We start from the raw sequence: 12632 nt of genomic DNA, 5'->3' as shown, positions 1-12632 counted from the left end.
TCTTCGTGGGGCGGGGCTGGCTTGGGGGGCAGGGAGGAACCACCCACCAGCACTCACCGGCAGTGCGGCTGAGGCCGGGTCGCTGTACTCTGGCTGCCGGTGAGTGCTGGCCTAGCCCAGCTGCCAAGCTCAGGGGAGGGGGGCTGGGTCAGAGTAGGGGCTGGAGCAGCATGCAGCTGCGCAAGGCACCAGGAAATTTGGTGCACCAAATTTCCTAGTGCCCTACACAGCTACATACTTTGCGTATGGGTAAGGATGGCCCTGAATCAGAGCCTAAAACTCTCTTCCATAGTAAGGTGAACGGGCTCCAGGTAGTTCTTTTCTCAAGTGGCTCCCGGAAGCAGTGGCATGTCCCGCTGCTTCCAGCTCCTATGTGGAGGCGAGGCCAGATGGTTCTCGGCCAATGGGAGCTTCGGGGGCAACGCTGGGGCAGGGGTAGCATGTGGAGTGGAGCCCCTTGGCTGCCCCTATGCATAGCAGCTGAAAGGGGGACATGCTGCTGCTTCAGGGAGCTGCGCAGAGCAGCCCCCGACCCTGCTCCGGCTGAAGTGCCGGAGCGGGGCAAGCCCCAGGCCCCGCTCCCCAGCTGGAGCTCGAGGGCCAGATTAAAATGGCTGGCGGGCAGGATCTGGCCTGCGGTCTGTAGTTTGCCCACCCCGATCTAGAGCGCATATATCCAAGTATACTGAGAGAGCTCAGTGTATCATTCTGTAGGTCCCCAGCAAATAACTCCAAATATATGTTTAAAAGACACTTCATCTGTCTCTCTATGCAAGACTAGCTGTGTGATTTTCAGAGCTCTGTGCAAAGCAAGACAATGAGGCCCCTTTTTAGCTTTCTCTCCACCTAGGACCAGGTCCTCCTTTTGTAGTCCATGTTCTGGGGTTGCATCTGCTGAAATAAATGATATGTGCATGCAGGGAGCCTTCAGTAGACGTATAGTTGAATGATGCATAGCATAAGTCTAAGAACCCCATTATGCTTATGTTACATCTAACTCTCATTTGCTCTTTGTACTCAGTGAAACAGTGGGAGAGGCTCACTGGAAAATCGGAATTTAGCTTCATCCAGAAAAATTACTGGAACTCCCTTTTCAGTGTCCTTGTAGATAGAGGCTCTCAGTTGTCATTACTCATTCCCTTGCCAGTTCTGCACAGCCACATGAATTGAAAATGGGGAGGACTTCTTCAGGTTTATAATGGTATGTCTACATTGCGATGATAAACCTGTGGCATCGGATCTCAGAGCCTGGGTCAGCTGACTCGGACTTGGGTTGCAGGGCTAAAAAGAGAAGTGCAGACATTAGTGCCTGGGCTCCAGAGACCCTCTTCCCCTTATAGGGTCTCTGAGCCCAGGCTTCAGCCCAAACCCAAATGTCCAGTTTTATAGCCCCACAGCCTGAGCTTCACAAGCCCCATTCACCTGACCCAGGCCAGCCGTGGCCATGTGGTAGGTTTTTTTTACTGCAGTGTGGACACATCCAAATAATACTGAAGGGGGGTACAACACTGATGCAATGTTTTAAATGAAGGCAATGTATTTGACACTGCTTTACAAGCCTTTGATAAAACTATTCTCTCCCTCTATGCTTTCTTAGCAGGTAATGTGCTTTTGTCTCCCCTCTCCCACAACACCTTCCCATTCTGAATGATGATTTATAATCCTGCCATCAGACCCTGTTGTAGATGACTAGAGTAAAGAACATGCCTGGAATTTCAGAAAGTTTAGTGGTTTATGTTTGGCAGCAAAGGGGTCTCTTTTTGCAATAGGGCCGAGTAGCACTGGAAGCTCTAGAATCTCTGCAAGCCCCTACCCAGATTGTCCACTTACTTGTCTTCAAATGAAGGCTTACTTTACCTCCTTGACCATATTTGAACATTTTCAGTTCTAATTCTTGCGTAGTACAGTGTAGATGACTATGACTGTCACTTACCCTAGATTGGAGTATTTGTTTGTGTATGTGAGTGTGCGTGAAACAGGGATAAAGTATCTAGTGATAAATCTGGCTCTCATCTGGGCAGATGTGTAGCCTGGCTGCAGCCAATAGGGCTACGTAAGCAAGTAGGGTGGAGTAGTCTTTGGCCCTATATGTCTTTAGGGTCTGATCCAAAGCACACTGATGGGAGTCTTTCCATTGACTTCAAGGCGGTTTGGATCAGGCCCTTAGTTAACTAGGATATTAGTATTATAAGTACATTCTGTACCAGATCCATTAAATAAATATTTATTTAAATGACTTAAGTACAATTTTAAGTACACTCTTTTGTTGTTGTTGTTCGTTGTTGCCTGTAGGGAGCAGAAAGCCACACACTAAAGGCTTACGTACTGTATTTGATTTGAGCTCAAATACTCCTTTTCATTCTGCGTGGTGCTTTTAGTTAGTGTTTGTACCTGAAAGTTTTCAACAGTCTTCTCCCTAAGTCAATTCAGGATTACATCATGCCAGGAAAGGCAGCGGCATTAGGGAGACCTCTGATAGCTGATGAGGGGAGGGCAATAAATGCAGGAGGAGCCTGGAAGAAGAGGACTGAAATTCCCCTCAGGGACTCTCCCCATTGTTTCAGTGGAGATCGAGGATGGGGTTTGCCTCATTATGGATCATGCAGGAGGCTTGGCCTGAACAATCCATGGATTCCCAGGATGCCCTGCAGGCTAGGACCATCTTCCCAAAGCCTTGTGCTTCTGTGCCACCTCCCAGCCACATGTTGTTGTTCTTCCCTAGTCCCCTTTTCACGAGGCTGCATTGGAGCTGCGCGGCCGCTTCCCCTGGGTTTACCCCACCCCCACCCCCCCGTAAGGTCGAGAAGAGGCTACCTCCATGGTGCAGAGTGGCTCAGCAGAAAAGAGAATACAGACTTCAGCTGTGTTATCTTATCTTATCCAGCGGTTTCCACACTAGATTGGGTGGAGGATAATCCATATAGCCATCTGTGGGTCTAGGGTGAGAGAACATGTTGCACAGAGAAAACTGACCTCCATTTTCATGTGGAAAGGGAGAGATTCCCATTAAGATCTGGGAGTGGGGGGAAGATCTGCCCTCTTTATTTTAAATATGTTAAAGTTGTGGCGGGCATGTTACATTTTATAATGAGGATAGAATTAAAACTTAAAGCTTTTTAAATATGTGGTGTTTTCCTTAACATTACTATTTAGCTAAAGAAACTGCAGGCAGTGAAAACAGCTATGGTATAGCTTTTGCTGGTGGCAAGCTAGCTGGTTCTTTGGATTTATTAAGCTTGTGATGTTCAGATCACTGGTTTAAATGGGCCACATGAATATATCTAAATTAGCCCATGCGAGCTTCACAACCTTTCTCTAAGGTTAAAGAGAAGGAGGCTTATGAATCCAAAATGTTTGTGCTGCCACACGTTCATACATTCAGCAGTGATGGTTAAATTTCTACGAGTTGAGTAAATCATCTTTAAAAAAATGTTAATGAGGCATATAATTAATTAACAATGTAGAGTTTTATGGTCTTCATGCTTACATTTTGTGGTTAATAACCTTCTTCTTGTTGCCTCTTAAGATGAACTTGTCCAACAAAATTAGCTTTTGGTCCAGTAAATGTTTTGTCCTAGAAAGTCTTTCCTTTTTACAAAAATAAAAATAAAATTAATAAAAACTAAATTTGGAGGCTTAAAATTGTTTTAAAGGGTAACTGCATTTTAAAACTACAGCTCAATATTATAGGAACTGCTGTTAGCTAAAAGTCAGCTAGTTTGCAACCAATAAGGGCTTCATACTTAGTCCAGTAAGTGGGCTACATGCTACTCATCTTTTAAAGAGGATTGTGCCACATTCCACCTTCGAATAAGCAAATGCAAATCTGAGTGCATAATTTGGCCAATTGTGTTTAACTATATACAGTTGAGCAGTATTATATTTGAAACCAACATTACTATTTCCCTGTTGCAGTGAAAAATTACTAAAATGCTACAACAAACCATTTTCTTTTAATCAGTCCCTTTTATGATGTCCCTTAAAATGTGTGTCTGCACGCACACATGAATTTCTACCAAAGTAAAAATCCCTTAGTCTGAAAATTTTCAATCAACATTTTTTATGTTTAAAGCAAATTCAGGTTCCAGAATTAATTATACAGACCCTTTCAGGTAGGCATGGGGGAATTCAGGTAAAGACCATAGTTCTTTGATTTTGGCCTTCAGAATTATTAATAGGAACAATAAAGCTTTTGGTTGGTGAGACACCAGACGACTGAGATAGAGGTAAATTGATCAGTGCACCAGCAGTAAGTGGCTGATGCACTTGATCCCAATGTCATGTGACTGGGTTTCTTTCCTTGGCTGGGATAGACAGCTCATTAGCTTACTGCTATCCACTTTAGTTTGGTTAGTGAGGGCCTGCTAAAAGAACAGCTTCATGCTGTATCCTAGATACCAATTCTCAGGTCAGGTATACCAAGAGCACAGATTATTGTAGGGTTTCTGGTAGATTTTGAAACTGAAAGAATATTATGCATTGAGCCCAGCATTTTATTTCTTCCTGTCTGAGAAAGGAAACTACCCCACATTGCTTCCAAATAAACATGCGGATAGTTCACTGCTTGACCTTTAAAGGTAGAGAATGCAAAATTAATGGATTGCAGCTAATCTTAGAGCACATGAGCTGTTTTACTTACTGCATCATTTGTTTGTGCCTCCCACAAAAATAAATGAAACTTGCACTATTCCCAAATTTTTGGTTGACTGATGGAGCAGTCATTGATTCAAGGTTGCATGAGAGCACAGAGCTGAGGATGGCCTAGGCCTTCAACCATGGTAAATTTGACTGCAAGATGAATTGTGTTAAATCCACATGGCTTCCCACAGTGATAGGTTATTTATTGGAAACGAGCATCTGGCTCTAGTTCTGAATGAAGAAAATCACTATGGGTGAAATTCTGGCTCCATTGACTTCATTGGAGCTAGGATTTTCTTATGATTAGTTTTCTAATGGAAACCATTGTCCTTCATGTCTTTACAAACTTTCTTTATCAAGCTAACATTGAATACATGGCTGCTGTGCTTGGAACATTTTCATATACATATTTAATACACGGGGATAAGATTAATAACCTTTCTAACAGTTTACATCAAGCAAATTCTGAGGAAACAGAAGCCATAATTTAGTGTGAAATGGGTACATCCTTTCTCTGTGTTTTCTACCATTAGTTAATGCAGAAAATCCCACTGGTGTGCATAGAGATCTTAGTGCTGCGCAATACAATGCTGCCTTGCTTGTGAAAAAACAGCGGTCTTTGGCTTTTAAAATTTTACTGCTATGGGGATGAGAACCACATGATTCTTTCCTCCTCCCCCCCTCCACTTCTTTCCAACCTGAGACTGCCCATTCAAAGAGAGAGAACCCAAACATGTTAAAGGTATGCACATCTCCACAGCAACAAATAACATGACCTATCTATTCTCCCCCCCTTCTCTATTTTCAGGAAGTGGTTCTGTATTGTTTGGAAAACAAGGTCTGTGATGTAAATCATCGTGACAATGCAGGTTATTGTGCCCTCCATGAGGCCTGCGCCAGAGGCTGGCTGAGCATTGTGCGACATCTCCTAGAGTATGGGGCTGATGTTAACTGCAGCGCTCAGGATGGAACCAGGTTAGCAATGTTATAGTTACTAAGATAAAATAACTAGTGCTTTGTGGCACATTAATGAAATAACACATGATGGGATAAATGTCACATACATGGTATTAGCTGTTTTGAAAGAATGATTAAAGAAAATTAATTTCTCCAAAAGTTGGTGTGCTTTCTAGATCTATCACTCTTTGGTCTTGTAAATTCTGGAGTTAGCTAAAGTTTATACACTGGAAAATTTAGAACTCCTGTGAAGTAGTTACACCATGTTTCTTTAGAGTAGCAGCCGTGTTAGTCTGTATCCGCAAAAAGAAAAGGAGGACTTGTGGCACCTTAGAGACTAACCAATTTATTTGAGCATCAGCTTTCGTGAGCTACAGGTGCCACAAGTACTCCTTTTCATGTTTCTTTAGCACATCTGGCCTCTAACCGTCAATTCATTTTTTTTTTCTGTTGTCCAAAACTGATGTGAGAGAATCTTCACATTCCTGTCACTTTCTTTTCCACTGTGGGAGACACATTTTTGTATTGTGGGTTGTTTGATTTACCGCTTGTTTTACCTATGAATTTTAATAGTGTTTGATATACTGGTATTTTTCTAGGAAATAGTATACTTGGTTCTCTGGAGTTTTATGGAGTTTCTTATTGAACATCCAGAGGAAACGATACCTGAAGGCTATGATCCTCTTTATACGTTCCACATCCTTTATTTTTGCTAAAGTTGTGTTTTTGCTCCATTAAAATTTGTGCCCAGCAACACTCTATTTGAGAGCCTCTCTTGCATTAGCTATATTTGTGTGTCTTGATACTCTAATTTGATTTATTTTTAATCTAAAACAAATTCCTTTTAATTCAGCAAACAAGATAATTTTTAAAGTAGATCTGTTCCTTTGGTGTTTTGAGTTGATGGTTCCTCTGCTGGCATATTTTGCCTTCCTCAGAATCCCCATATGCATTTAGTTCCTGTTTTGAGTAGATGCTGAGCCTTTTTCTGTAAGTGGGGGTTGAGGAAGTTGCCATGCATGATTTCTCAAGCTTTGAATGTATATCTCTTTGTGCTAAGAAAGTTCTTTATCTAATTTAATTGTAAATGGTTCATCCTCTGATCTGGTGACAACTTTTCTTAAATATATTAAGGAGCATGATTTCTTGGGGGCAGGTTATTTTATATTCTACTTCTTTTAAAAATCCTAGGGGGAAGGTGCTCCTGCAGTTAGTTAACTTGAATGTTTTATCAGATATCCCACCTTCTACCCAGGACATAAAATTAGCATAACTATGACTGTCTCTTTTTTGTTTTAAAAGTTTTTGCATATCAGCTTGAAATAGTTGGTGGGAGGATTCAGAAAAACAAAGCTCCAAGAGTCCTGCTAGAGATGGTCCATTAGAAGTCCATGATGGTCTGTCATTACCAGCCCATCAGTTTGGAAAGATGTTTCTGGAGAAACATTTAATCTAGGGCTGAATAGTAAAAAATTCCTTTCCCATGACCCACCTCTTAAAAATACAAAGGGGAGAGATCTTAAACAGAAAAGAGTTTGGTGGAGGGTTTTTTGTTTGGATATCATCTCTGGGACTCCCTAAATCAGTCACGCATAAGTAAGGTTGCTATAAAAAAGAATCCTAAATGGCTTCTAGCTCACTTGCCAAAATAATCCGTATAGAAAAATGACTTAAGAAAGTTTCCAAACAGTTGTTAGTATGTATAAGTTCAAATTCACAAATGGAGATTATTCCAGTTATGCCAGGGAAGAAATATTAGTACGTATGCACTCAGGAGCTAGTCATATTTCTTTGACGTGTTTTGGAAAAAATGTGTCTTAAAATACAATTTATCATCAGCTTGTCTGTTCAACAGCTCACTCATAGGTGTTGCCCTCAGAAATCATCCTGTGGTTCCCTTTGCTTCCTGGTGGCAGATTCTCTTAGCTGTTTCAAAGGCTTCTGAGTAGGACAGCTTATTCCAAATCAGATCTGCCTGGGTTGTTTCTTGAAGTTCAGCAGGATACAGAGCACAAGTTTCTGTGAAGGATTCCTTAAGGAGGATCATCTCCTCCTCTGTTTTGGCTTCTATAGCCAAGCTTGTATCTGAGTATAAGATAGTGCTGGTCATAAGACAAATACCGTTTCTCCCTTGGAGCCTGAACTGTATTTTCTCCTGTAAGCTTGTATGTCCCCCCCCCCCCCCCCAAAAAGGGGGGGGAGGGGTTTTCTCAGCCACCTTGTGTTTTTCATCTCTTCTGCTACCAAGTATGTTCTCCACTTATCAGATCAAAGGAACAGTAGTCAAATACAAAATGTTGACTGCTTTATTTTTTACTGAACTAAATATACATTCTGATGAAGTGAGCTGTAGCTCACGAAAGCTTATGCTCTAATAAATTGGTTAGTCTCTAAGGTGCCACAAGTACTCCTTTTCTTTTTGTAAATATACATTATTGCCCTCTGATGGGGAACGCTGATGTTGCCAACCAATGATTCTCAGAGTTCCATCAGATTGCTGAAGTGAGTTTAAGGCCAACCCACAGTGACACATCTACGTGCACTATCTGTTTCTCTGGTCTGCCTGTCTTGGCTTTCAAATTGATCCCAGTTAACCAAATTTAGGATCTGAATTGTATTGCCTTCTACCTTTGGTCAGCTCTGTTGGTTGGCTCTGTCAATGAAAAGATGTGACAGCTGAGGTTATTGCTGGAGTCTGAACGATATGACGCTGTCTTTGTGGCTTCCTGAAATCTGAGGGTTTTATGAAATCACTGTAAAGTCTGCTATGTATAATTGTCATGCATATAATTTTCCTCATGTTGAGTGCCTGGGTACTGTAGTGATGTGTACTTCAAAAAATAACTTTGGTTTGATAAGTCACTGGGCGGTCTCCTCTTGTCTCTGGCGTTTTTAGATATGCATATTTAAGATAGAAAATAAGGCAAAGTACATGAATGGAAGAAAGTTTCCTGAGTAATATTTGGGTGTTCTTGTTTATTACTTACCTTTTTATATTTTTTGAAGGGTCCAAATCCTATGAAATATTGCTGAACTAAAAAAAAAAAAAAAAACCTGAGTAACAGAAGAAATTAGAGGGTGCAACTGCATTTTGGTGTCATGAGTAGGGCACAGTCATGTTACCCATACTCCCACTGAGTAATAATTTAAACCAGTGATACTACTTGTGGATTAAAGTTTAATTCAGTGAGAACAAAGGTGACAGAATCCAGCCGGTATTGAATACAGTGATCTTGGGTGTCAAATGTGGTTTTAGAAATCCAGTGCTAGGTGGATGTTCACTAGAATACTTAGTTATTGCTGTAGTGTCAGCCTTTGCGAATACGTGTCTATTTTGTTGCTAAACTATTGGCTAATCAAAGATTATTGTAGAAAAGATTGAGATCTTTAAGTTGTGTCTCAAAGATGCTCTTAACTGTATTCCGTTTCAACAACGGATGTAAGACAGCCATCTGATATTTGCAAGTACCATTATTGGCATGTTGGGCCTTATCTCTTCCTTCTTATTTGTAACAACGAATGTGCACTTTTCCATTTTTTCATGATGAGCAGACATTCTTCAGCTGAGATGCAGGCTGTTTTAAACCTAAAAGTTTTTACGCTGGGGATGCTGAAGTCTGATGCACATTGCAACCATACATTTCTATTACCAGGCTCTCTCTCTTGTCACAGATTCTGTGGTCAGTTCACTAGGACATTAGACTCACTCTTCACGGTCAGCTTTTTGTTCTTTTAGCAGCTGAATTTAGTCAGTCCTCTTCCTAAGGACCAAGCCAAAACTGGTGTCCTCCTATGTTTTTTCCTGTGTTAATCTTGACAAGATGATCTCCTGTAACAGCTAATTTTACTAGAGGAACTTCAACTGGAGTAGCCACCCTCCAAGCAGGTTGCACCTCATATGCTCTTATAGGGTAGCCCCTTATATAAAGGGATGTATTTAAATAAAAATCTGGCACGGAGACACTACAGTGCCTAATAAAATAACAAACTACTAAATTACAGGGCTACCGTTGCAGCAAGGGAATTCTGATGGCGTCATAAAGACTGAGCACAAAACTTGAATGGCATGTGTATTGCTAGCACCCAGTGATGGAATTATAAACCTCTGCTTGCAAATTTTCCTAATTTAAGAGGAGATAAGAAGAGGTGATACATGGGAGAGAATCTGAATCCATGCTTTTGTGTAGGATGCTACTGCTTTGGCAGCCCACCCCTGTTCCCAAGGAGGGACCTCCTGCTTTTGTAAGGGCCTGTCTACACACAGGTTGTACCACTTTAATTGTACCCGTAGGTATAGGTAGCAATTCCTTTTGAAATTCCCATAAAATAAATACTTTGTGGGAGGTGGTAGTGAATAAAGCCCTGTATGGGGATTCCAAGGGAACTTTTTGTAAAATAACTATTATTTCATGCATTCTGGTGTATCTTTATGGGCCAGAGGTAAAAGTCGTCATCCCTGGCAGAAGTACTTTAGCAGCTTACAGAGAGGGCAATAAACACCACTTGAAACAGGAAATCTCCTTATCTCCTCTTCATCAGTATAAATATTAGTACCTGCTTGTGCCTTTACACTGTTTTGGTAGGGACTTCATTTGCTAACCCCGTATGCTTACAGTGCAACGACTGTCTGTTTTATTCTCCCATCTTTCCTCCTCTTTATCTACCCTATCTCTAGATATATTTTTCCTCTTGTTCTGAGTGGTGTACTCTTTCCTTTTCTCATTTCCTCCTCCTGCTGTCTCTCTCTCAACCTTTCCCTGTGTTGTTCCCTTCCCTTCTTCATGGTCTTGTGTATCCCATTTTTTTTCTCAAGCCACCTTAACTTGTCACTCCTGCTACTTTTTTAAAAAAGCAGCCTCCTCACCTCCCCCTCTCTCACCCAACTGCGGACAGCCGAGGGAGACAAAAAAGAGGCGCTTCTCCGTGGCAGGGAGGGATGGAGGGTGGGTAAGGAAGCTCAGGCAGTTCTGCTTGCCACTGGGGTGTGTGCGCGCAAAGAAGATAGGGCTCTGAGGCCCTGAAGAGCAGCTGCTTCCTGTGCAGGCTTCCTGCTGCACTAAAGTAGGGGAAGCAGTTCCTCCAGGTCACTTGCTGCGGGGGGAGGGGAGGGGAGGTGAGTTAGACAGCTGCTCTGCACAGCAAGCTGCAATCATCACAGGCCAGTAGGGGGGAGGAGATAGAGGAGCAGGGATGGTCCTCTGAGCCCATCGCTCATAGCCTCAGCCAAGCCTGCCCCCAGAGGAGTGGCACTGAATGCAGCAGGTGTTCTGATCTCCTATGCTCAGTCAGACCTGCTGTGACAGACCTCTTCACAATCTGGTTGACCCATGGAGCAGGAGCAGCATGCCTCCATAGAAGAGTACAGCAGATCCGATACTGCTTCCCCTGAGGAGGCCCCCTCAGGGCAACTACATTGATTTAGTAACACTAGTGCAACTTCTGCACAATGTTCCTTGTGTAGAAAGGCTTTGAGGAACATCTCAGACAAACCACTTCTTTAAAACATAGTTAAGATTGTAAATAAATATCAATAAAAATAATTGTTAGAAAATCATAATAAGACACTGAAAGCCAAAGAATTCAAAGTTTAAGGCTCCAATAAATGTCACTAATAGAAAATTTGTACTTAATGTCTGCAAACAGTCTAACTCTGACCTGCTATCAGTGTTCATCCCGTCTAGCCAGCAAGTATCTGCTTTAGTCCCCTACAGGTACCAGACCTTGTGTGCATTTTCAACATAGTTCAGAGGTTGTCCCTTCTGCTATTATCAATACAAATATATACAATAGCTCAGCAATCACATATGGGCCAGTGACTCAGACTTCAGCTTCTCTTCTTTCTATGTACGTTCTTACACCATGTTCATCACCATAGTATTGGAATGCCTTCCAGTAGCACATTAAGCCACTTGGCTACACATCTTTCACATGTTGTTTGTTCTCTTGTCCTCCCCAGCAGGAAAAGCATGGGTAATGGAGTGTCCTGTTTTGGTAGGGTTTTATATTTGGTTGTCTCTTTTTAATGCATGTTGCTATGTGTTTTGTGTTGGAGAAGGCAAGGTCAAAGAAATGTGCCTTGCATTTGGAGTGGAAAGTGGTGAGGTTTGTGGTGATCCTTGCTTTCTGGGGGAGTTCACTCCACTGTCTCAGACCAGCCCTTGAGAAAGTTCTGTCTCCAGCACAGACAGGCTTTGCCCTTATTGTACAGAGTTCTGTTGTGCCAGAGGAGTGTAGAAGCAAGAAACTCCAAAATTTCTTCTTGTCCATAACAGCCTCAGCTGCATGGGCCACCAGAAGCAGATTGAACTGGTTCTCTGCTCACTACACTACGGGCTTGAAGCAGGAATTACTGGGTGATGTTTTGTGGCCTGTGTTATGCTGGTCAGAGTTGATGATCATAATGGTCCCTTCTGGCTTTAAAAATCTATGATATGACCTAAAATACCATATCAACTTCATGGTCTTAATCCTCATTTTCAAGGCATTCATTGGTTTGGGGCCAGGATATCTAAAAGTTCTCATAAAGCTGTGGGATGAGGACCAGATGTGACAACTCCATTCCTTCAGCACAGTTGAGCTGTCCATTGAAAGGGTAAATTTGTTTGTATAGTAGAGGCAGAGTTTTCTCAGTGGCCTGTGGAAAAACTGGGGGACAAGCTTCCACAGGAACCAAGAACCACCTCAAACCTCACCAACTTCTACAAAAGTGCAAGGTACACATCTTCCACTTGCTTGTCTAATATCAACACACAGAATCGTGTTCATAAAATTTATAAAAGTAAGATACCACACTAACACGATTTTCTATTTGGGGAATGAGACCGAGACAGAATCACGTATGACGGATGTTGGTCACATTGCATCGTTTGCTTCTGGAAGGTACTTGGATGCTACCGTGATGAGGGCAGTATAAGACACTGTATAGTGTAGAATTGAATAAAAAGCGCACACCGTTTTGATAGTTACACTCTAAATGCATCCGATGAAGTGAGTTGTAGCTCACGAAAGCTTATGATCAAATAAATTTGTTAGTCTCT

The 12632-nt window shown here is 42.1% G+C and overlaps 1 protein-coding gene across 14 annotated transcripts in view; it reads left to right on the top strand.

The window, feature by feature from the left end:
• BCOR (BCL6 corepressor) overlaps positions 1-12632 on the top strand; it is a 78855-nt gene that overhangs the window by 59458 nt on the left and 6765 nt on the right. For all 14 annotated transcript variants that reach the window (XM_073358437.1, XM_073358417.1, XM_073358444.1 and 11 more), the window contains one exon: positions 5447-5613. In XM_073358437.1, coding sequence (XP_073214538.1) covers positions 5447-5613 — 167 coding nt within the window. The remainder of the gene's footprint in view (positions 1-5446; positions 5614-12632) is intronic.

The sequence above is a fragment of the Lepidochelys kempii genome, chromosome 1 (assembly GCF_965140265.1).
Source record: "Lepidochelys kempii isolate rLepKem1 chromosome 1, rLepKem1.hap2, whole genome shotgun sequence".
In the NCBI taxonomy this organism is placed as follows: Eukaryota; Metazoa; Chordata; order Testudines; family Cheloniidae; genus Lepidochelys; species Lepidochelys kempii.
Note: the sequence above shows the minus strand (reverse complement) of the source record. Positions and strands in the feature narration are given on the sequence as shown.